Genomic DNA, 26959 nt, shown 5'->3' on the forward strand with positions numbered 1-26959 from the left:
TACTGTGTCACTATACCCCATTCCCTATAGCGTGTAAACTCACCGAGCACGGCACTCAATCCCTCTGTTCCTGGGTATCCAACTCATCTGGTTACAAGTATAAGTGGCGCTTAATAAATATTAATAATAATATTATCTTTCTATTCCTCATTACAGCTTTTGGGTGAGTTAGGAGAACTCTCTTTAGGATTGCTGACAGTGCCTGACCACTAACCATGTGAGTATTAGTAGATAGTGGAAATAATACTGTGTGTGATTGAAGATAATGAAATGTTAATTGTGGTAGCAACACACAGTGGGAGTTAGAGAGTTGTTACCTGTAGACTGTGTGTGTTGGACTGCTCCCCCCTTCTGGTAGTGGGAATCTAAGTGAGGGTGACAGTGAATGGTTGGAGTTATTAGAGGTGGGGTGACTTTGGTCTGTAGGAGTGGGACCGGGCATATCTGGGGTAGACGGTGGACATTGGGACTGTAGCTCACTGTGAGTGGTGTGAGTTTGAGCTGAGGTAACTGAAGACTCTGTTAGAGAGACTGAGTGTGGGTCTGATAGGGGTTGGCTTTGGGGTTCCATCATATCTTTGAAGTCGACGATTGGTTCGTTGACCTCGTAACACGGGTTGACACGGCCATGAGCCAGCTGGTTAAAGAGAGTGGCATCGGGGTCTGAATGGTGCTCCACCAGGGCTGTCAAACTGGCAAACTCTTCTGTGAGATGCTAAAAGAACAAGACAAGAAATTATAAGAACACTGAGCGTGGTGTTACTGAGTAGTTACACTGGACTTTACAGATCTGAACAGACTGGATAGATTTGCATTGCACTCTATAAAATCCGCTTATCTGTTCGCCATCTGATACGTCACCTACCTCCAAGCAGTACTTGCCCTGTGAGGTTCTGTAGACTTTGTACGGGATGACACCACACTGGGTTCTTATGAACATTGTCAGATTCCCTTCACTTCCGGGATCTGCACGGAACAAGAACGCCCCCATCCTGTCATTCTTCAGTAACGTTAACCCAGTATCTCTGTGGAAGAACAGAAACCAAATTACTGCCTGGACCATCAGTGACTGTTACCGTGTAAGGACTATGTCAGTGACTGCCTGTAACTGTGTCAGTATAAAGTGAAAGTGAACGCTGCATAAACTGAAGACAAAACTCTGCAGCTCATCATAAACAAAAACTTTGCAGCTCTCCATATTTTGAATACTGAGCCCTGCAGCTCTCCATAGACTGAATACTGAGCCCTGCAGCTCTCCATAGACTGAATACTGAGCCCTGCAGCTCTCCATAGACTGAATACTGAGCCCTGCAGCTCTCCATAGACTGAATACTGAGCCCTGCAGCTCTCCATAGACTGAATACTGAGCCCTGCAGCTCCAGTGGCGGATCCAGAAGCTAATCTCGGGAGGGGCACTGGCAGATCATTTTAAGAAACAAGCCAGGCACAATAACCACTACAGCTCTCTGTAGTGGTTTTGGTGCCAGGATTTGCTGTGGTGCCCTCCTAGTGTAAGTAGTCAAACCGTTTTAAAAAAAAGTTTGATAACTTACCCAGGGTCTGCTGGGATAGTGGCTGTAGTGTGTGTGTGTGTGTGTGTGTGTGAGTGGTGCAGTGTATGTGAGGGTCGCAGTATGTGTATGGAGGGGTAGTGCGTGTGTGAGAGGGGTGCAGTGTATGTATGGGGTAGCAATTTGGATATTGGGAGCAGTGTGTTTGTGTGTTAAGGGTGCAGTGTGTTTGTGTGTGAGTGGTGCTGTGTATGTGTGTGTATGTATGGGGGGCTGTGTGTGTATTGGGGCAGTGTGTATAAGAAGGCAGTGTGTGTATTGGGGCAGTGTGTTTAAGGGGAGGCTGTGTGTGTAAGGGGGGCTGTGTATGTAAGGGAGGCTGTATGTGTAAGGGGGGGCTGTGTATGTAAGGGGGGATGTGTGTGTAAGGGGGGCTATGTATGTAAGGGGGGGCTGTGTATGTAAGGAGGGGCTGTGTATGTAAGGAGGGGCTGTGTGTGTAGGGGGGCTGTGTGTGTAAGGGGGGCTGTGTATGTAAGGGGGGGCTGTGTATGTAAGGGGGGGCTGTGTATGTAACGGGGGGCTGTGTATGTAATGGGGGGCTGTGTATGTAAGGGGGGGCTGTGTGTGTAAGGGGGGCTGTGTGTGTAAGGGGGTGCTGTGTATGTAAGGGGGTGCTGAGTATGTAAGGGGGGGCTGTGTATGTAAGGGGGTCTGTGTAGGTAAGGGGGGCTGTGTGTGGTGCAGTGTGTAAGGGGAAGGGGGGCAGATTAAAGATAATTTTTTTGTTTGAATTATTAAATAATAACAAACTAAATATAGCTAATGTCCCCCCTCTCTTCTTACCTGTGCTGAGGGAGGGGGAGACATTGCTTTCTTCCAGTCCCTGGTGGTTCTAGTGGAGAGAGTGAACTCTAACCTGCAGTTCATTGCCATGGCATTGCCATGGTAATGCTCCGTGCTCGCGAGAGGAGAACCCGGCGGGGCTGCAGGTAAAAGCTCCCCCGGGTTCTCTCTCTCACTCCCTCCCCTGCCGGCCGCCCAGCAATCTGCCTGTGTGGCCCGGGGAGGGAGATCACTGATCTCCCCTCCGGTCCGTGATGGCAATCAGCAGGGCTGGTGCTTGGATAGCACCAGCCCTGCATGGACCGGCAAGGGAGAGCATCGGGCAGCAATATTTTCTCAAAGGGGGGGCAATTGCCCCATTGCCCCCCCCCCCCTGGATCCGCCAATGTGCAGCTCTCCATAGACTGAATACTGAGTCCTGCAGCTCTCCATAGACTGAATACTGAACCCTGCAGCTCTCCCTAGACTGAATACTGAACCCTGCAGCTCTCCCTAGACTGAATAATGAACCCTGCAGCTCTCCATAGACTGAATACTGAACCCTGCAGCTCTCCATAGACTGAGTACTGAACCCTGCAGCTCTCCATAGACTGAATACTGAACCCTGCAGCTCTCCATAGACTGAATACTGAACCCTGCAGCTCTCCATAGACTGAATACTGAACCCTGTAGCTCTGCATAGACTGAACCCTGCAGCTCTCCATAGACTGAACCCTGCAGCTCCCCATAGACTGAATACTGAACCCTGCAGCTCTCCATAGACTGAACCCTGCAGCTCTCCATAGACTGAACCCTGCAGCTCTCCATAGACTGCACCCTGCAACTCTCTATAGACTGAATACTGAGCCCTGCAGCTCTCCATAGACTGAATACTGAACCCTGCAGCTCTCCATAGACTGAACCCTGCAGCTCTCCATAGACTGAATACTGAGCCCTGCAGCTCTCCATAGACTGAATACTGAACCCTGCAGCTCTCCATAGACTGAACCCTGCAGCTCTCCATAGACTGAACCCTGCAGCTCTCTATAGACTGAACACTGAGCCCTGCAGCTCTCCATAGACTGAATACTGAGCCCTGCAGCTCTCCATAGACTGGATACTGAGCCCTGCAGCTCTCCATAGACTGGATACTGAGCCCTGCAGCTCTCCATAGACTGAATACTGAACCCTGCAGCTCTCCATAGACTGAACCCTGCAGCTCTCCATAGACTGAATACTGAGCCTTGCAGCTCTCCATAGACTGAATACTGAACCCTGCAGCTCTCCATAGACTGAACCCTGCAGCTCTCCATAGACTGAACCCTGCAGCTCTCCATAGAGTGAATACTGAGCCCTGCAGCTCTCCATAGACTTAGCATTGAACCCTGAGCTCTCCATATGTTTTTTATTTTCTTAACATTTACTGTCTGTTTCATTATCCTGTCTAACGTGAGCACACTAGCAGGCCTGTTACCTAAATTCTGCCATGCAATCGTCTAAAATGATTCCTTCTCCTATATTAATTGCGCTTAGGCGACTCTCATTAGGCACCGTTACTCAGCATCATCATTTTGGCTACCGACACAATGAGAAAGCATAAGCCTTAGCCATTTGTATTTCCAGGACCTTTTCCTAGCATAGCCTATAACGCTTCATGCGTTCTCATATTATGCCTCCCATTTCCGGCAACCTTCTCAGTCGTATCGCACATGTTTTCTCTCAATACGCTGGCATTTTTATAAAAAAAAATTCTGATATCTCAAATGCCATGCCTACACTATGCTGTATTTGACGTACATATGCTTAACTATGCTGTTGTGGCGTTACGGGAACCTTTGTACCATTCTGCACAACAGAAATAAAGAATTTTAAAAAAATAAAAGAATGTACATTGAATCCTGCAGCTGACAACACAATGGTTCTGCAGGTCATGAGTCGGACTGGAAGGCTGGATATCAGCGGGGAGATGCCTGCTCTCAGGTCATGAGTCTGACTGGAAGTCTGGATATCAGCGGGGAGATGACTGCTCTCAGGTCATGAGTCTGACTGGAAGGCTGGATATCAGCGGGGAGATGCTGCCTGCTCTCAGGTCATGAGTCTGACTGGAAGGCTGGATATCAGCGGGGAGATGCTGCCTGCTCTCAGGTCATGAGTCGGACTGGAAGGCTAGATATCAGCGGGGAGATGCTGCCTGCTCTCAGGTCATGAGTCGGACTGGAAGGCTAGATATCAGCGGGGAGATGCTGCCTGCTCTCAGGTCATGAGTCGGACTGGAAGGCTGGATATCAGCGGGGAGATGCTGCCTGCTCTCAGGTCATGAGTCTGACTGGAAGGCTGGATATCAGCGGGGAGATGCTGCCTGCTCTCAGGTCATGAGTCGGACTGGAAGGCTAGATATCAGCGGGGAGATGCCTGCTCTCAGGTCATGAGTCGGACTGGAAGGCTGGATATCAGGGGGGAGATGCTGCCTGCTCTCAGGTCATGAGTCGACTGGAAGGCTAGATATCAGAGGGGAAATGCCCGCTGTCACACGCTTTACACAAGCCATGTCCCCTTACTGTTTCCCAGATTCCCTCTTGACATGTTCGGCTGTATGGCATAGTGCAGACTGCCTTGAAAGTCATTATTTAGTTCATGGCAGTCACTCAATACTAATGTCCCTGGTGTTTCCAACATGTCTACGTAGTTCTGGGTCTGCAGAATTCTCTTTAATCAAAATCTGGCCTATTCCTTAAATAGGAAATTTACTCGAGGACATTGAGCCAGGATTTCTAAGTTATCCACAGATTGCAATCAGTAGATTGTCTGCAGGTAATGTGAGTGAGTTCCATGGGTGGGATAGATCCTCTTTGTGCAGTGATCCAAGAAAACAGCTATAATATTTACCAGCAGAATGATGGTATAAATCAGAGTGCACACCCAGAGACAGATGACGGCTACACTTTACATGATAAAGCTAATTTAAAAAATATTACGTACAAAAACCCCTAATGACCAGCTGCATACTGGGATAATCATGATTCTTCCCGCCCGAAACAGAACTGAGGCTACCAGCATAAACAAGGGACCAGTCACACCTTAATACAATCTGACCCAGCATTAGTGTGCATGGGCAAAGCCCTTCTCTGCTGATGGAGAATGCAAAAGGTGACCTCAGCAGTGAATGGGTAAAAGTGTCTGGCTCTCCAATCGTGGTCACCATACCTACTAATTCCAGCGAAGAACCAGACCGCATCCCGCATTAGGTCCGTGTTCCCGTGGAGATCGACTGATTGAAGATTTTGTGAATCTAAATGAGAAATGGGCAAAAAAGATTTTAAAATAAATGGATTGTAAACAAAAAGCAAAGTAACAGGTTCCTAGCATTAATTCCATAAACGAAAAATAACTATCTTTGGAAACTGCTGGCCTTACGTGTGAAATTCACCTTAAATATCAAACAATTCTCACTTTAGTGAATAATCCAGCCTGTAACCGTGTCAGTACTATATCACTGACTGCCTGTAACTGTGTCAGCACTATGTCACTGACTGCCTGTAACCGTGTCAGGACAATATCACTGACTGCCTGTAACTGTGCCAGCACTATATCAGTGACTGCCTGTAACTGTGTCAGCACTATATCAGTGACTGCCTGTAACTGTGTCAGCACTATATCACTGACTGCCTGTAACCGTGTCAGCACTATATCAGTGACTGCCTGTAACCGTGTCAGCACTATATCACTGACTGCCTGTAACTGTGTCAGCACTATATCAGTGACTGCCTGTAACTGTGTCAGCACTATATCACTGACTGCCTGTAACCATGTCAGGACTATATCACTGACTGCCTGTGACCGTGTCAGCACTATATCAGTGACTGCCTGTAACTGTGTCAGAACTATATCACTGACTGCCTGTAACTGTGTCAGTACTATATCACTGACTGCCTGGAACCGTGTCAGGACTATATCACTGACTGCCTGTAACTGTGTCAGCACTATATCACTGACTGCCTGTAACCGTGTAAGCACTATATCAGTGACTGCCTGTAACTGTGTCAGCACTATATCACTGACTGCCTGTAACTGTGTCAGCACTATATCAGTGACTGCCTGTAACTGTGTCAGCACTATATCACTGACTGCCTGTAACCATGTCAGGACTATATCACTGACTGCCTGTAACCGTGTCAGCACTATATCAGTGACTGCCTGTAACTGTGTCAGAACTATATCACTGACTGCCTGTAACTGTGTCAGTACTATATCACTGACTGCCTGTAACTGTGTCAGGACTATATCACTGACTGCCTGTAACCGTGTCAGGACTATATCACTGACTGCCTGTAACTGTGTCAGGACTATATCAGTGACTGTCTGTAACTGTGTCAGGACTATATCAGTGACTGCCTGTAACTGTGTCAGCACTATATCAGTGACTGCCTGTAACTGTGTCAGCACTATATCACTGACTGCCTGTAACCGTGTCAGGACTATATCACTGACTGCCTGTAACTGTGTCAGCACTATATCAGTGACTGCCTGTAACTGTGTCAGCACTATATCACTGACTGCCTGTAACTGTGTCAGCACTATATCACTGACTGCCTGTAACCGTGTCAGGACTATATCACTGACTGCCTGTAACTGTGTCAGCACTATATCAGTGACTGCCTGTAACTGTGTCAGCACTATATCACTGACTGCCTGTAACCGTGTCAGGACTATATCACTGACTGCCTGTAACTGTGTCAGCACTATATCACTGACTGCCTGTAACTGTGTCAGTACTATATCACTGACTGCCTGTAACCGTGTCAGGACTATATCACTGACTGCCTGTAACTGTGTCAGTACTATATCACTGACTGCCTGTAACTGTGTCAGTACTATATCAGTGACTGCCTGTAACTGTGTCAGCACTATATCACTGACTGCCTGTAACTGTGTCAGGACTATATCACTGACTGCCTGTAACCGTGTCAGGACTATATCAGTGACTGCCTGTAACTGTGTCAGCACTATATCAGTGACTGCCTGTAACTGTGTCAGCACTATATCACTGACTGCCTGTAACCGTGTCAGGACTATATCACTGACTGCCTGTAACTGTGTCAGCACTATATCAGTGACTGCCTGTAACTGTGTCAGCACTATATCACTGACTGCCTGTAACCGTGTCAGTACTATATCACTGACTGCCTGTAACCGTGTCAGTACTATATCAGTGACTGCCTGTAACTGTGTCAGCACTATATCACTGACTGCCTGTAACTGTGTCAGCACTATATCACTGACTGCCTGTAACCGTGTCAGGACTATATCACTGACTGCCTGTAACTGTGTCAGTACTATATCACTGACTGCCTGTAACCGTGTCAGGACTATATCACTGACTGCCTGTAACTGTGTCAGTACTATATCACTGACTGCCTGTAACTGTGTCAGTACTATATCAGTGACTGCCTGTAACTGTGTCAGCACTATATCACTGACTGCCTGTAACTGTGTCAGCACTATATCAGTGACTGCCTGTAACTGTGTCAGTACTATATCACTGACTGCCTGTAACTGTGTCAGCACTATATCAGTGACTGCCTGTAACTGTGTCAGCACTATATCACTGACTGTCTGTAACCGTGTCAGGACTATATCACTGACTGCCTGTAACCGTGTCAGGACTATATCACTGACTGCCTGTAACTGTGTCAGTACTATATCACTGACTGCCTGTAACTGTGTCAGTACTATATCACTGACTGCCTGTAACCGTGTCAGTACTATATCAGTGTCTGCTTGTAACCGTATCAGGACTATATCGGTGACTGCCTGTAACCGTGTCAGTACTATATCAGTGTCTGCTTGTAACCGTATCAGGACTATATCGGTGACTTCTGATCACTGAATTTGCCATAGTAAATATGAAGAGACTAATTCAGAATAGTGAATTGTGTGAATTACCTCCAATGTATTGCCTCTATACTGCCCAGATTACTTTATGGGAGGGTTGTTCATTAAAGGAAAATTGCACATTTTAGGTAAATATTTTCGCGTTGGATATTTTTTTCCCAATTTTTTCTTATTTTGATCTAAAATGTGTAATTATTTTCTCAATTTTTGTCAATTTTCCAATATGTCCAGTTTAGTGAAAAACTCCATTACTGAATTCCCCCATTTATTTGAGTGTGAGAGTCGTGTGAACTCGTTGCTATTGCTGGGACCTTCGATTGTTTATACTCTATATGGTCTCTATGGTGCTGGAGAGGCGGTGTGTTATCTTCCTGTCTTCCTTCAATTCCTCTCTCTCTTGTTCTGCAGCCATGTTTGCCTTCGAGATCTTTATATTTGTACTAACAATACAATACAGAGTTGGGCTTCAATATGGAGCCCTGCCTTTTATGTGCTGCTGTGCTAATACAACTCGGCTTGATTTCAGTAGTTTTTACACTCGTTGAGTGTGAGGATCGAGTCGTATAGGCTTTACTCATGCTGAGTGTAAGAGTAGAGCAGTCTTGATACAATGTCATGTGTCAGTCAGATAAAGTAGTCTTAAGTCATACAGGGAATGAGAATCTAGAGGAGTAATATTTACTCATGTTGAGTGCTGGAATTAGAAAGAGTAGTCTTTACTCATAAGGAGTGTGGAATACTTTCTACTCCTACTGACGGTTATTCACTATAGTCCACATACACCCTGGATTAGCACAAGTCTGTGAATAACACCTTGAGAGGTAAAGAATGGAGGTTTGATGATTACCAGGGGGACTCTGCTCCTCTGTCTCTCGCTGGAGTAAGGACTCATAATTAGGGGAGCGATAGGCACCGGATCGGAGGACTTTGCTCCGAATGGCTTTTTTCCGAACCAATGTTGGTGAGCAATATGGAGATTCCAGTGAAGAGCTTCGTGGGATTCTTGTGGCCTTAGATACCTGCTAAGAGACAGGATTCCATTTATGCAATGCAACCAGTCACGTTGAGTGTAGAGGCTCAGAGTACATGTTCTGTATTCACATTACTAGCACTCTACATCCTTGCATGGTCACTATACGTTTCCCCAGTTTTGCCAACATTTCAGTAATATCACTAGGGAATTATTCCCTGAACTACAAGTTGGCTGGAACTCATATATAATAATAATTATTATTATTTTAGTTTACTAAGTGAGGGTTACGTTTACTTCTACTGTAATTTTTATGATCAAGTAATTGACTATTGTTTAAGCAAACTGACAACTTTGCCAATTTGCAGAATTTTTCACAATATTACTCTTCGGGACTACAATTTGCAATGTGGCTATCAGCTACCCATGACTTACTCTTTATTGAATAAATTCTGCTTTTCAGAATTTTATAATATTTCTTGTGCAGCTGATAAAACATTGAGATCATTCACTAACTCAGAAATTCTGGAAATATGGTGTGAAAAATGTAATTTATAGCCAAACTAACCAAGAGAGAAAAGAGTTGGCATTTTTTTACGTTCTGAAGTTTAGCCTAAAATGATCAATTTCATGGTCATTCAATCCCCAGTTTCCATTTTAGTGAGCAGTCCTGTTGGTCTGCTCTGTTGCACAAATCTGCTCCGGCTGGGGAACTTATGAGCTGTGTCACTGAGTCCACATTTGCAGGAGTGAAGTAAAGGGAAATGTTTTGACACTTGACTGTGCCTGGCTACCAGCGGTGAAATAATAGTTATAACTCACTTGGCTGCTGGAGGAGTCATAGTGTTCAGTCCGTGGCAGGTGGCGAAAAGATATCAAGGCGTTAATGTTTTGAGACAACAATCCAGGATCTAGGGGCTTCCTTACAAAATCCTCTTCAGATGCTTTTCTCTGGGGTTTTTTGAATGCTGTTTGCACGGTGGAGGGCTCCACGTCACGTACCTCGGGGTGCCGAACCAGGTACTCAAGTTGGAAGGAGCGGCACAAGATAAGATTTAATCCATGAGCCTGGAGAGAGAAGGATGCAATAAACTCCTGGACAAGTTTATTAGCAGGAAAGCATTGCCAACAAATAACATATTACATTAGGCTGGCCACCATACTGCATTAGATTGGCTAGCATACCTAGATAGGCTGATGACTGTAACTTAACCGGTTTACTAAGTTTAACATTTTTAGGCTTGATAGCATGCTTCTCTATGATAGACTGGCTCTCATACCTTGCTAGGCTGGATACCATTCCTCTCTATGATAGACTGGCTCTCATACCTCACTAGGCTGGATACCATTCCTCTCTATGATAGGCTGGCTCTCATACCTCACTAGGCTGGATACCATTCCTCTCTATGATAGGCTGGCTCTCATACCTCACTAGGCTGGATACCATTCCTCTCTATGATAGGCCGGCTCTCATACCTCGCTAGGCTGGATGCCATTCCTCTCTACAATAGACTGGCTCTCATACCTCACTAGGCTGGATACCATTTCTCTCTACAATAGGCTGGCTCTTATACCTCACTAGGCTGGATACCATTCCTCTCTATGATAGACTGGCTTTCATACCTTGCTAGGCTGGATACCATTCCTCTCTATGATAGGCTGGCTCTCATACCTCACTAGGCTGGATACCATTCCTCTCTATGATAGGCTGGCTCTCATACCTCACTAGGCTGGATACCATTTCTCTCTACAATAGGCTGGCTCTCATACCTCACTAGGCTGGATACCATTCCTCTCTACAATATTCTGGCTCTCATACCTCACTAGGCTGGATACCATTCCTCTCTACAATATTCTGGCTCTCATACCTCACTAGGCTGGATACTGTAACGGAGCTCCGTGTACTCCGACCGAGTACCCTCCGTTGATGGATGCTCCTAGCGCTTCCAGAGGACTCCAAGCACTCCACCAGACACCATAAGCACCGCAGGCTGCAGCTATCTCCCTTCAGAACGAAGCAGGAACAAGCTCTTACACGAGCTCAGTGATTATAGCAAGGGAATATGCCTAGCATAGCAATCCCTTGTAGCAGATTCCCCCAATAAGAGACAGGACTCAAGTTGAGGGTAAAAATAGAACTCTCTGGCTGCTAGCTTGCAGCCCTTTTTATTAGGTGCTTCCATGAAGGGGAGGGACACACACAGTAACGTACATTAACCAATAACACAATAGTTACATCCCATACATAGCCCTCCCCTCTACCTGTAAACTAATTATCTGTACACACTGGAAAATACAATTATTATAGGTAGGGAAAATACAGTTTTTACACAACATTCATAACTCCCAAAATATACATCACATTCGCATAAAAATACATATTCACATATTCACAATCAATCCATTCAGGGGAACAACATACTCAAAAATCATACGAATTGGACCAGGGGTTCAAAAGTTAGTACAAATGTGCATTTGACCTTCTGGAAGCATGGTTTTTCCAGCTCAAACTAGTTCCACAGAATCCTCTGTCCTGGAGACAATGGAGAAGCTGATTTAATTATATCCAGGGACAAACACAGCCTCCATTAAGCACATGTTACCAGCAACCACCAAAAGACATAAAAATACATAACTCCTGTTATACTAAACAGAACCCCCACATTCAACCCATCCCCAGATGGCTTGGATCTGAGCGCTCAACATATCCAAACAGCGCTCAGATGCCACAAACACAGTTCAAACGCCATGGGGTTTAAGTTTCGTATGGGCTGATGAGAGGGCCCATAATCCTGGGGCAGCCCAATAACCCACAGTATGCCCAAATACCGTGCATAAAGGGCCAAATCGCCCAGGGACCGTAGTCACAGGGTAAGAGGTGGGCAAGCAGCCCCCTCCAAAACACAGTGGCGAAGTGGCTTTCGCTACAGATACCATTCCTCTCTACAATATTCTGGCTCTCATACCTCACTAGGCTGGATACCATTCCTCTCTATGATAGGCTGGCTCTCATACCTCACTAGGCTGGATACCATTCCTCTCTACAATATTCTGGCTCTCATACCTCACTAGGCTGGATACCATTCCTCTCTACAATATTCTGGCTCTCATACCTCACTAGGCTGGATACCATTCCTCTCTATGATAGGCTGGCTCTCATACCTCACTAGGCTGGATACCATTCCTCTCTATGATAGGCTGGCTCTCATACCTCACTAGGGTGGATACCATTCCTCTCTACAATAGACTGGCTCTCATACCTCACTAGGCTGGATACCATTCCTCTCTATGATAGGCTGGGTCTTATACCTTGCTAGGCTGGATACCATTTCTCTCTACAATAGACTGGCTCTCATACCTCACTAGGCTGGATACCATTCCTCTCTACAATAGACTGGCTCTCATACCTCGCTAGGCTGGATACCATTCCTCTCTACAATAGACTGGCTCTCATACCTCACTAGGCTGGATACCATTCCTCTCTATGATAGGCTGGCTCTCATACCTTGCTAGGCTGGATACCATTCCTCTCTACAATAGACTGGCTCTCATACCTCACTAGGCTGGATACCATTCCTCTCTACAATAGACTGGCTCTCATACCTCACTAGGCTGGATACCATTTCTCTCTATGATAGGCTGGCTCTCATACCTCACTAGGCTGGATACCATTTCTCTCTACGATAGGCTGACTCTCATACCTCGCTAGGCTGGATACCATTCCTCTCTACAATAGACTGGCTCTCATACCTCACTCGGCTGGATACCATTCCTCTCTATGATGGGCTGGCTCTCATGCCTCACTAGGCTGGATACCATCCCTCTCCAATGATAGACTAACTATTATACCTCGCTAGGCTGGATACCATTCCTCTCTACAATAGACTGGCTCTCATACCTCACTAGGCTGGATACCATTCCTCTCTATGATAGGCTGGCTCTCATGCCTCACTAGGCTGGATACCATCCCTCTCCAATGATAGACTAACTATTATACCTCACTAGGCTGGATACCATTCCTCTCTACTATAGGCTGGAGTAATGGGCCCGGCTCTGAAATCTCGCTCGGTTGGCTAGCATGCTTCTCTAGACTGGCTATGATTCCTTACTAGGCTGGATACCATTTCTATCTACTATAGGCTGGCTCTCATACATCACTAGGCTGGATACCATTCCTCTCTATGATAGGCTGGCTCTCATACCCCACTAGGCTGGATACCATTTCTCTCTATGATAGGCTGGCTTTCATGCCTCACTAGGCTGGATACCATCCCTCTCTAATGATAGACTAACTATGATACCTCGCTAGGCTGGATACCATTCCTCTCTACAACAGGCTGGCTCTCATACCTCACTAGGGTGGATACCATTCCTCTCTACGATAGACTGTCTCTCATACCTCACTAGGCTGGATACCATTCCTCTCTACGATAGACTGGCTCTCATACCTCACTAGGCTGGATACCATTCCTCTCTAATGATAGACTAACTATCATACCTCGCTAGGCTGGATATTATTCCTCTCTACAACAGGCTGGCTCTCATACCTTATTAGGCTGGATACCATTCCTCTCTACGATAGACTGGCTCTCATACCTCACTAGGCTGGATACCATTCCTCTCTACGATAGACTGGCTCTCATACCTCACTAGGCTGGATACCATTCCTCTCTAATGATAGACTAACTATCATACCTCGCTAGGCTGGATATTATTCCTCTCTACAACAGGCTGGCTCTCATACCTTATTAGGCTGGATACTATTCCTCTCTACTATAGGCTGGCTCTCATACCTCACTTCGCTGGATACCATTCCTCTCTACGATAGGCTGGTTCTCATACCTCACTAGGCTGGATACCATCCCTCTCCAATGATAGACTAACTATTATACCTCACTAGGCTGGATACCATTCCTCTCTACTATAGGCTGGAGTAATGGGCCCGGCTCTGAAATCTCGCTTGGTTGGCGAGCATGCTTCTCTAGACTGGCTATGATTCCTTACTAGGCTGGATACCATTTCTATCTACTATAGGCTGGCTCTCATACATCACTAGGCTGGATACTATTCCTCTCTATGATAGGCTGGCTCTCATACCCCACTAGGCTGGATACCATTTCTCTCTATGATAGGCTGGCTTTCATGCCTCACTAGGCTGGATACCATCCCTCTCTAATGATAGACTAACTATGATACCTCGCTAGGCTGGATACCATTCCTCTCTACAACAGGCTGGCTCTCATACCTCACTAGGGTGGATACCATTCCTCTCTACGATAGACTGGCTCTCATACCTCACTAGGCTGGATACCATTCCTCTCTACGATAGACTGGCTCTCATACCTCACTAGGCTGGATACCATTCCTCTCTAATGATAGACTAACTATCATACCTCGCTAGGCTGGTGTCAGGATCGGGACAGGGATCCAACACGCAGAGTACAAAGAGAGGAAAGGTACGTATACCGGGCCTTAGAATGGCCGGACTAACGTACCGAGAGTAATAGAGAATAGTCAGAGACAAGCCGAGGTCGAGGGAACGAGAAGACAGATAAGCGAGAGACAAGCCGGGTCAAGGGATAACAGAGAAGCAGGGTAGTACAACGAGCCGAGTCAAAACCAATAGAGCAAACAAGAATACCAGAGCGCTGAGTGACTAGACAAGCTAGAACCACGACAGGGCAATGAGCTGAAGTGAGAAGTAAGCTTAAATACCCTGGCTCTGGATGGTGATCACGCCTCTGACAAGTACCGATTGGATATCGGAGACTTGAGTGACAGGTCGCTCGTGATAGCGTCATGACGTCACGTATTGAGCGTCCTGCTAGAAAAGGACGTGGATTCCTCGCGGCCGGTGTTTAAGTGACTGGATGAACCGCGAGGAACGGAGGAAACAGCTCGCCTGGACGGATAAACCACCAAGTCTCTACCTCCCTTAGAGGTAGAGACCTCAGGTACCCTGACAGTACCCCCCCTCTCAGATACGCCCACCGGGCGGAATGAACCGGGGCGAGATGGGAAGCGGAGGTGAAATGCTCTGCGAAGGCGAGAAGCATGAACGTCCTCCTGAGGTACCCAACTCCTCTCCTCAGGACCATATCCCCTCCAGTTGACCAGATATTGCAATTTTCCCCTTGAAATTCTGGAGTCAATGATGGAGCTGACCTCGTACTCCTCCCGACCCTCCACCTGAACAGGACGAGGTGAGGAGGCCTTAGAGGAGAATTTGTTGCAAATAAGAGGTTTCAACAAGGAGACATGAAAGGAGTTAGGAATGCGTAAGGCAGGTGGCAGAGCAAGGCGATACGCAACCGGATTGATACGAGTGAGAACCCTGTAAGGGCCTATGTAACGAGGAGCAAATTTCATAGATGGAACTTTTAGGCGAATATTCTTGGTACTCAACCATACCCTATCCCCAGGAACAAAAACAGGAGCCGCTCTTCTATGCTTGTCAGCGTGTTTCTTGAACAGCGAGGAACTATGTAATAGAATTTGCCGAGTCTGATCCCATAATTTCTTCAGGTTGGCGACATGATCATCAACCGACGGTATCCCCTGAGAAGAGGAAACCGAAGGAAAAATCGAAGGATGAAAGCCATAGTTCATGAAGAAAGGGCTAGAGCGAGTTGAATCGCAAACAAGGTTATTGTGTGCGAACTCCGCCCAAGGAATCAGACCGACCCAATCGTCCTGGTGTTCGGAAACAAAGCAACGTAGATACTGTTCGATCTTTTGATTAGTACGTTCAGCAGCTCCGTTAGACTGAGGGTGATAGGCAGAGGAGAAGTTCAATTTGATGCCCATTTGAGAACAAAAGGATCTCCAGAAACGTGAGACAAATTGAGAACCTCTATCAGAAACAATCTCTGAAGGAATCCCATGTAGGCGAAAAACCTCTCTCGCAAAAATCTCCGCCAATTCAGGAGAAGTCGGAAGTTTAGGTAATGGCACGAAATGGGCCATCTTAGTAAATCTATCCACCACCGTGAGAATAACAGTCTGTCTCTTGGAAGCAGGCAAATCAACGATAAAGTCTATGGACAAACAGGACCAAGGTTTCTCAGGAATGTCCAAGGGGTGTAACAGACCACATGGAGATGCATGAAGTAGTTTAGTCTTGGCACAAGTCTCACAAGCTGCGACGAACTCCTCGATATCTTTTCGAAGTGAAGGCCACCAGAAATCCTTGGATATCAGAGAGTATGTCTTGCGAATACCAGGATGACCAGCTATTTTACTTTCGTGAAAGCATTGTAAGAGCTCCAGTTGAAGTTCAGGAGGAACAAAGTTTCTTCCCTCAGGAGTGTTTCCAGGAGCTAGATGTTGTGACTTCAAGATCTGGTCAAGTAGCGGAGAATGAATTTTGAGACTGGTATTAGCAATAATATTGCATTTGGGTACAATGGAGGACAACAGTGGTTCAACTGAGGCAGAGGGCTCATATTGGCGAGATAGCGCATCGGCTTTAGAATTCTTTGACCCAGGTCTGTAAGTCAGAACGTAATTGAAATGGGTAAGAAACAACGACCAACGAGCCTGCCTGGAGGACAGACGTTTGGCCTCTCCGATATAAGACAAGTTTTTGTGGTCTGTCAGAATGGTAACAGGATGTAAAGTACCTTCCAATAAATGTCTCCACTCTTTCAAAGCCTTGATAACCGCTAGTAATTCTCTGTCACCAATGTCATACCTGCTCTCAGTACCGGTCAATTTTTTAGAGAAAAATCCACATGGATGTAATGGTTTATCAACACCCAACCTTTGAGATAGGACAGCACCTAAACCAGTCTCTGATGCGTCTACCTCAAGTAAAAAAGGCAGAGAAGTGTCGGGGTGAACTAAAATTGGAGCGGAAGCGAAAAGCTCCTTGAGAGTTTTGAACGCCAGGAGAGCTTCAGTAGTCCAATTCTTAGTATCAGCCCCCTGTTTGGTCATGTTAGTGATAGGTGCGATAATGGAAGAATAGCCCTTAATAAAGCGCCTATAATAATTAGAAAAACCAATAAATCTCTGTACGGCTTTAAGACCTTTGGGTAAAGGCCACTCTAGAATGGATTGGAGCTTATCCGGATCCATCTTAAATCCCTCCCCAGAGATCACATAGCCGAGAAAGGTTACCTGGGTTTGATCAAAGCTACATTTCTCCAACTTGCAGTACAAGCCATGCTGGAGAAGCTTGTGCAAAACCCTCCTGACTTGCTTGTGATGAATCTCAATGTCACTAGAATGAATGAGTATATCATCTAGGTATACAATGACGCAATCTTGCTGAAACTCCCTAAGAACCTCATTTATCAGATCCTGGAATACAGCTGGTGCATTGCATAACCCAAAAGGCATAACAGTATATTCATAGTGACCATATCGAGTATTGAATGCCGTCATCCACTCATGTCCCTGCTGGATTCTCACCAAGTTATATGCCCCTCTGAGGTCTAACTTGGTGAAAATTGTAGAGCCCTTCAAACGATCGAAGAGTTCGGTAATCAAGGGGATTGGATAGGCATTTTTAATGGTTATCTTATTTAGGCCTCGATAATCAATACAAGGCCTCAGAGAACCATCCTTCTTTTTAACAAAAAAAAATCCAGCCCCGGCAGGGGAGGAGGACCTTCTAATGAATCCCTTGTCTAAATTTTCGTGAATATACTCCTCTAGAACTGAGTTCTCTTTCGTAGATAACGGGTATACATGACCTCTGGGCGGCATGGTACCAGGGAGTAGGTTAATTTTGCAATCAAAGGACCTGTGTGGGGGTAAGGTATCGGCTTTCTTTTTGTCAAATACAGCCTTTAAATCTAGATACTGAGACGGAATTTGTGTCTCTGTAGGATTATCAGAGTTAGCCGCTGTATTGGTTAAGCCGAGAGGTGAGACTTTCCGCAAGCATTTCTCTTGACAATTCTGTCCCCACGAAACTATCTCCCCTGACTCCCAATTAATAATAGGGTTATGTCTCCTCAACCAGGAGTACCCCAGCACTATGGGAATAGACGGAGAAGAAATGAGCAGTAAGGATATGTCCTCTCTATGTAGGATGCCAACAGTTAAGTTAATCGGTATGGTCTCATGGAAAATAACAGGCTCAAGTAACGGTCTACCATCGATGGCCTCAACGGCCAGTGGTGTCTCTTTTAACTGGGATGGAATAGCATGCTTGGCAGCAAAACCCTGATCTATAAAGCTCTCAGCAGCTCCAGAATCGATTAGTGCCATAGTCTTAACTACTCCCTTCTCCCACTTTAAAGAAACGGGTAACAGAAGCCTGAGCTCTTTGTAGTTGTGAATAGAGGACAAAGTAGAAACACCCAAGGCCTGTCCTCTAGAGGAACTTAGGTGCGAGCGTTTCCCGAACGATTGGGACAGTTTAGGCGTAAATGACCCCTGACTCCACAATACATACATAAGCCCTCCCTTCTCCTGTACTGTCTCTCACTCTCTGTGAGATGAGTAGTGCCTATCTGCATAGGTTCAGGAATACGTAAGTCCTCGAACTCAGAAATTTGAAAGGTAGGCGCTAGTTTAAAGGAGGGTCTACGGGTCCTATCTCGAGTGTTCAGCCTCTCTCTTAAGCGTTCATCAATACGAGATATAAAAGAAATTAAATCCTCCAAATTTTCAGGGAGTTCTCTAGTAGCGACCTCGTCAAGAATTACATCTGATAACCCATTCAGAAACACATCTATGTAAGCCTGTTCGTTCCACTTAACTTCTGCCGCCAAGGACCTGAACTCTAGTGCATAATCCACAAGTGTTCGATTGTCTTGTCTAAGGCGCAACAGTAATCTAGCTGCATTGACCTTCCTACCAGGGGGGTCAAAAGTTCTTCTAAACGCAGCTACAAAGGCATTATAATTATAGACTAGTGGGTTATCATTCTCCCATAAAGGATTGGCCCATCTCAAAGCTTTTTCAATGAGTAGAGTGATAATAAATCCAACCTTCGCTCTATCAGTAGGATAAGAGCGGGGTTGTAATTCGAAATGGATGCTAATCTGGTTTAGAAAGCCACGACACTTCTCCGGTGACCCGCCATAACGTACTGGTGGGGTAATACGGGAAGAAGCACCTACAGTGGCTACCTCTAGACCTGAGACTGCAGGAGAAATAGAAGGAGTACGTGTCTCCTCAGGTGGATTACTAGCACGGGACAAAAGTGCCTGTAGTGCCAAAGCCATCTGATCCATCCTATGCTCCATGGCGTCAAACCTGGAATCCGAAGAACCAAGCTGACTGTTTGTACCTGCAGGATCCATTGGCCCTGTCGTAATGTCAGGATCGGGACAGGGATCCAACACGCAGAGTACAAAGAGAGGAAAGGTACGTATACCGGGCCTTAGAATGGCCGGACTAACGTACCGAGAGTAATAGAGAATAGTCAGAGACAAGCCGAGGTCGAGGGAACGAGAAGACAGATAAGCGAGAGACAAGCCGGGTCAAGGGATAACAGAGAAGCAGGGTAGTACAACGAGCCGAGTCAAAACCAATAGAGCAAACAAGAATACCAGAGCGCTGAGTGACTAGACAAGCTAGAACCACGACAGGGCAATGAGCTGAAGTGAGAAGTAAGCTTAAATACCCTGGCTCTGGATGGTGATCACGCCTCTGACAAGTACCGATTGGATATCGGAGACTTGAGTGACAGGTCGCTCGTGATAGCGTCATGACGTCACGTATTGAGCGTCCTGCTAGAAAAGGACGTGGATTCCTCGCGGCCGGTGTTTAAGTGACTGGATGAACCGCGAGGAACGGAGGAAACAGCTCGCCTGGACGGATAAACCACCAAGTCTCTACCTCCCTTAGAGGTAGAGACCTCAGGTACCCTGACAGCTGGATATTATTCCTCTCTACAACAGGCTGGCTCTCATACCTTATTAGGCTGGATACTATTCCTCTCTACTATAGGCTGGCTCTCATACCTCACTTCGCAGGATACCATTCCTCTCTACGATAGACTGGCTCTCATACCTTGCTAGGCTGGATACCACACCTTTCTATGATAGCCTTACTATCATACCTCACTAGGCTGGATACTATTACTGTCTGTGCTAGGCTGGCTCTCGTAACTTACTAGGTTGGATACCATTTCTCTTTATGATAGGCTGGCTTTCATGCTTCTCTAGGCTGGATACCATTCCTCTCTAATGATAGACTGACTATAATACTTCGCTCGGCTGTATACCATACCTTTCTATGATAAACAGACTATCATACCGCACTACAGTTGTTTGCAAAAAACAAGAGTAAAATGCACACATTAAAAAAGGGGGCAATACTTCCTGCAGGGTGCTCCAGAAAGGGAGGCCAATCCCTGAAGACATCAATTGGAAAAAAAGAAATATCCAGGCATAGAAGGAGACAATGTTTCGGCTCCTCTTTGAGCCTTTATCAAGTCTCAGACTTGACCTTGACACTTGTACCCATGTGAGATAGGAGCACCATACTTCTACGCAGAGAAAAGAGCATTTAAGCGGCCAAGCTGCCCCTGCGGTGTGCCTACCTGTTGGTTCGAGAGAAAAAGAGGACAGAGGAGGGAAGAAAGAGAGCGCCATAGGTGCAGGCAGAGGATGATGCCGTTGACTTCTGATCAGGTTTGTTCACCCTCAGCAGGTCCAAGGTCAACCGAACATTGGCCTCTCCTCATATCTCACAGCTCGTGAGCCCATCCAAATTGAGCAAAATTGTCTGAATACAGGAATTCAAGCCAGTAGAACCAGCATTGGGTGTATCGCTTCCTATCTCGAACGGAGACAACCATTAGGTCTTCAAATGTCCTTGTTTCTTTGATCTCCTCCACCCATTGCCGCAGTGGAGGAGTACACATCTGTCTCCATAACCGTGGCACCAACACCTTTGCTGCATTCAAGACACTCAAAGTCACTTAGCGCTTATAGACTCGTAGTGGTAGTTGAGTGTGATGTAGCAGGAATGTTGCCAGTTCTATGGAGAGGGGCTCCTCCAACAGGTCACTATGTACATGACTGATTGCCTCCAAATATGGTTTAAGTAGTCTACAGTTCCACTGTAAGTGAAGAAACATGCCCTATTCCTCTTCGCACCGCCAGCACGTTCCTGGTATTGATTGGTTGCATCTGGTTTGATCTAGCTGCAAATATTTTAAACGAGTTCTCCTGTACTCTGACCGACACCGGGTTCTTCTGTATCAATCCAATCATCTTGTCCCACTCCTCATTCAAAAAAGATGACTGGTGGTCCTCCTCCCATATCCTCATGCATTGGGGAGCTAGCAGGTATCGTCCCACTGTCAGCATGTTATATATTGCCAAAATGTTCTTAGGTACCATTGAGTCATATAGACACATGAACTAAAAATCTGTTATGTCCCTGGATAAACATGACTTTCGGAGGATCGAGGAGACATATCCCGAGAGCTGTGCCCTCATAATGGAGGGTACAAGTGTGTGTTGTGCCTGGAAAAAGGTTGTCCAGTGGGTTCACCACACAGGGTTCTAAGCACATCGCTCCTTTGTGGGAACCTAAAGTGTCTCATCGCCCTCCCCACTGGGCCCTGTTCGTCAGCCGGGAAATCAGGGTTTCCCCTTAACGGGAGTAATGGGCCCAGCTCTGAAGTCTCGCTCGGTTGGCTAGCATGCTTCTCTAGACTGGCTATGATACCTCACTTGGTTGGCTAGCATGCTTCTCTAGGCTTGCTATGATACCTTGCTTGGCTGACTAGCATGCTTTGCTAGGCTGGCTTTGATACCTCGCGTGGTTGGCTAGCATGTTTCTCTAGGTTGGCTATGATACCTCGCTTGGTTGGCTAGCATGCTTTTCTAGGCTGGCTATGGTACCTCGCTTGGTTGACTAGCATGCTTTTCTAGGTTGGCTATGACACCTCGCTTGGTTGGCTAGCATGCTTGTCTAGGCTAGCGTGGCTATGGTACCTTGCATGGTTGGCTGGCATGCTTTTCTAGGCTGGCTATGATACCTCGCTTGGTTGGCTAGCATGCTTTTCTAGGTTGGCTATGATACCTCGCTTGGTTGGCTAGCATGCTTCTCTAGGCTGGCTATGGTACCTCGCTTGGTTGACTAGCATGCTTTTCTAGGTTGGCTATGACACCTTGCTTGGATGGCTAGCATGCTTCTCTAGGCTGGCTTACATACCTTGCTTGGCTGGGTAATGTGTTTTTCTAGGCTGGTTAACATACCTCGTAAGGTTGGCTGACCGCAAACAGATGGCAGAAAAGTTGATGAGAAGAGCTCTGTGGATTATGGGACACAAAGGCAAACTGGCAGTCTTCAGGGCGGCAGGTGGTGTACTGAATTCTTCGGAGAGCGTGGGCCATCAACAGTATCTAAAACACGAATCTGAGGGTTTATGAAGAGGCCTAAATCATTTATGACATTGGGACATTAAACGTCAGGTTAGCTTGCAGGGATGAACACTGACCGCTATCAGTGTTATTTAAGGAAGTGTAAGAGGCCAAAGTAGCCAAATGGAAGCATAATTGGAGTCTTTTCCAGTGTGCCTACTTTGTCCTTAGATTTGAAATTCACTTTCAATGCCTGACATTTTTCATTTTAGTAAATAACCCAGTATGTATTTATGCATGAAACATTAATATAAATCCATGCCATTTATAACCTAAAGGTATTGAGAGGCAGATTTGCATGAAGAGATGTGGGTGATGATGTAAACAGATCACTTTGTATCCCCTCAGTATCCCTTTAATATATAAATAGGTCTATATAATTTATAACCACAAGAGATTGAGAGTCAGATTAGTGTAGAGAGATATAGGAAACATTAATATATAAATAGGTCTATATAATTTATAACCATTGGAGACTGAGAGTTAGATTAGCTCGCAGACATGTGAGTGCTGATGTAAACCGTATCCCCCAAGTATTTCCCCAGTATCTGTTTAATATATTGTGGACAGATACAGGAAACATTAACATATAAATAGGTCTATTTCATTTATAACCACAGGAGATTGAGAGTCAGATTAGCCTGGAGAGTTGTGATTGCTAACCCACAATGATCACTATCCATACAGGAAACATTACTATATAAATAGATCTATATCATTTGTAACTCTAAGCCATTGAGAGTCAGGTTAGCTCACACAGATGTGAGTGTTGGCTCATCTATGGGATGGTTATATAAAGCCAGTTCAATAAAAAATGTTTTATTGTTCTTATAAAGGCTGACTCACCCACCATGTTGTAATATAAACAGATTTCAGTATGCTGGGAGATTGTGTTTAATCGGTTAAAGGTTATGTTGTAATTTTCCAGTAGTGTTGTACAAGGGTAAAGTCCCGGGTGTCTCTATCAGTGTATAATACCTCATTTTCTGCATCATACATCTTCACTCCCTGAAGACAGAATCGGAGAATCACAGCCCTCCGCCTGGGGCAATCCTGCAGGGGTACATTATCTGGGTCAGCCGAGCCAATACATTTTATTATAAACTGCTGTCCGGTGTTATTTTAAGTCAGCTGCTCTCATACTATGAGAGGACATGCCAGTTGTGTTTACCTCTACTGATTCCACTGGAAGGCTATTCCCAGTATCTACTACTCTTTCAGGATCACTGTTAGTCGGTATTGCTTTAAGTGGAACTACGTTTTCAATATCACTGTTAATCTTTACTGCTTCCACAGTCACACTGCTCTGTGTACTACCTGCCCTGTGTCAACTTATTGGAGACTACTAAACCTACAGGAAGCCATTCCCTAAACTCTCAGCTGATTCTGCAAATTCATCTTTGTTTCAGAAAGTAAACATCTAAGACGGTCATGGATAATTAATTTAAGTCTGAAATGTTGGGAATTTGAATTGAATTTCAAATTTTATCCTAAAATAGTCAAACTCAAAACAAAGATGTCAAATAGTTTTTAGCTAAATTTTGAAAGTTATTTTATATTTACTTTTAATAACTAACAGTTCACATTTTAGTAATTATCCGTGCTAAGCGAAGGATCAAGAGTAAGAATTCAGACAAATTTGAGAATGCGAAACCTCCCATCTCCCATGATATAGTGCGGCTAGACCCTATAGATTTGATGTAGAGGGTTTTGAGGGCCACCCGTGTATGATTAATGCATTAAAAGTGGGAATTATAGATATTTTATAATATGAAAAGGGCGCTTGTCAGGAATTTAAATCAGTTTAACATTTTAGCCCATAATATGCGAGTTGTAACTATTTTCCAAGTCAGAAAATGTGGAATTAACTTTGGACCCTTCGTATCGATGCATGTTGCCTTTTGTTGTTGTTTTTCTGTTACTAATGACGATCGAGTCACTGTATTTCCAATTTTGCTCACCTTAAGAGAACGCATCTGTTCTTCGATGATCCACACTCTTTTCCTCCAATCAGGTTCCTTCACAGCAAACGAACCGACGTACTAAGAGAAGAAGAGCAATGAATGTCACCAACTCAGTAAACCATAATTTTGTCACATATCACTTAATATCTATGAGCTAGCTAGGTGCAGAATAATTCCCATCCTTTCCAACAATTGGTTACCTCCTTATAAAGTGGACCAGCCAACCTTTCTAACGTTCCTTCCTCCTTTAAAACCAAACCTTTTTAAAGGAGCTTTACTGTTTTTTGTTTAAAAACAACAACACTTTAGACACAACTGGGTAATCCCTAAATCCTCGACTGGTATGGAGTTCTTGAGGACTGGGTTGGGAACCCCTGTTCTAGGGCAAAGTTACCCACCTCTGTGAACTTGATTAAGACTTCAGCATGGGCCGTTCCTGGACTGCATGCTCGTCCTGGTCTCTTCCTCATTTTGTGGGAATTGAATACAAATCCTCTTGTTCAGTCAAACCACTCATGGTTTCATTTTAGGGAAACCATGAAAAGGACCCATCTCAGGAAATCTCCTATCTCGTCAATCTCCTTGAAGAGACAAAACAGTTTTGATAAACATGATATTGATATGGAGTAACGACTTCATACTGGAGATAAAATCACTGTCTAACTATTCAAGCAGGGATGATCACGTACGCCAGTATGTATTTATTATGTGCTAAGATTGTAAAAGCACATTGCTTTGCAGCTGTTGTAAAATCGACATTACAGCACACAGCTTCCTATCAATAACAGTGTACATGGGACATCACCACCAGTTCTGTCAGTAAAGTTATAATATGGAGAATGAGATGCACATGACAATCAAAAGGTTATAGAGAAACTAGAATTGTAAAATAATTAATATCGTATGATTATTTTTAATATAAAATATAATCTCATTATTCTAGATAAAAAATTATAGTAAATTGGATTACACGATGAATATTAATAGCATCATTTCTCATGTAAAGATACCTACGGTATCTTCAAATGGGAAAACACGTTATTTAATAGGCATTATGTAAATGCCGATTAAATGGTATCATACCGGTACGCCGGTAACGGGCGCCTAGATAACCTCGATCCTCCTTCCCTACCCACCTCGTGTCCGTGACATGTGTGACACCGATAGTTGCGTTGTGTAATTTTTAAAATCCACCTCATGCCTAAAGAAATGTATATAGTGTATACAAATTACTTTAGGCGAGATATGGACTAAACAAATTATGCAACACCACAACTATCAGTGTCACACACATCACAGAGACAACGCGGGTAAGGAAGGAGGAGTTAGGTTATCTAGGCGCCCGTTGAGGGACTTGGGAATTGTTAACGGTCCACGGGTTAGGGGATGCAATACTTGCCTTGTCACGGGCGCTGAAAACCCACGCTACGCCATTGTCTCTGCTATCCCACAAATGATCCAAAATGTTAAATATCTGTGATTACTATAAACTAATAATAACTTATCAACGATATGGCATCATGGACGCTGTCTAACTGAGACAGGATGTAGACGGGTAACATAAGAAGGAATATTACACGCATTAATGTAGGATAGAGAATCATTTTTCAGATTTCCTTAACATAATGGGGACTGGATAAAGAACTTGAAGTAAGATGGATCCACAAAAGGCCCCACTGTCTACAGTTAAAGTGTCACAAAAGTCAATCTGGCAAATAAAGGGTTAAACGTCAGCTAAGAGCGGCGCGCTGTGGATTATGGTATGGAGATGTTAGGATGATTGGATTATTTTATTAACTAGTCTGACTGGCATATAACATTGTCACTCTCTGTTGTCAGCTTTAGGACTGAATCACACACATGTAAACACACGCCATCCATTCACATCCTTACTGTAGTTTGGGGCCAGTTAGAACAGGACTGTCTGTGTGTACGGGAAATAACCGAGGTGTTTATTCACTAAATACAAATTGTAAAATTAGGACAAAAATTGGCAAGCAGAGTTGAAGAAATTTTACAAATTGATTATTTTTGTATTGCAATTTACACAAACATAGCTTTGGCAAAAATGTGTTTAATAAATATATTTGTAACTTATGAGCTCACACACATTCTCTCTGTATAACGTGTACGTGTGTCCTGCACTGTACACATGCTGTGCTATGGCGAATGATGAACATTCTATACGGTACAAACTCTATCTGGTTTCATTTAACACACAGACCTACATTATAAAACACTTATACAGTGCACACACATGCATGGCACATCACATCACACTCTAACAGAACATACAGAGTATTATAGATTTACCTGCTCACACTGGGTCTCCAATGTCTCTACCTGGCTACTTCCTCTATGTGGACTGAGCACCTCCACCGGATTTACTATCTATTCCTGTCTCAGATTATTCCATACCAGCCCCTCCTAGGACAGGGCGTGCGTTTGCATACCTGACAG

At 44.9% G+C, this 26959-nt stretch overlaps 1 protein-coding gene across 1 annotated transcript; it reads right to left on the reverse strand.

Moving 5' to 3' along the window:
- On the reverse strand, positions 1 to 26959 carry SH2D5 (SH2 domain containing 5). Its single transcript, XM_063437131.1, has 10 exons — positions 26813 to 26959; positions 24898 to 25080; positions 24497 to 24577; positions 23514 to 23588; positions 22371 to 22517; positions 10021 to 10266; positions 9076 to 9247; positions 5541 to 5625; positions 866 to 1025; positions 1 to 715 (listed from the first exon to the last, which is right to left on the reverse strand). Exons 2-10 carry the CDS (start codon positions 24967 to 24969, stop codon positions 314 to 316), a joined length of 1440 nt encoding a protein of 479 aa, XP_063293201.1. The 5' UTR covers positions 24970 to 25080; positions 26813 to 26959; the 3' UTR covers positions 1 to 313.

This window comes from Pelobates fuscus, chromosome 11 (genome assembly GCF_036172605.1).
Source record: "Pelobates fuscus isolate aPelFus1 chromosome 11, aPelFus1.pri, whole genome shotgun sequence".
Taxonomy (NCBI): domain Eukaryota; kingdom Metazoa; phylum Chordata; class Amphibia; order Anura; family Pelobatidae; genus Pelobates; species Pelobates fuscus.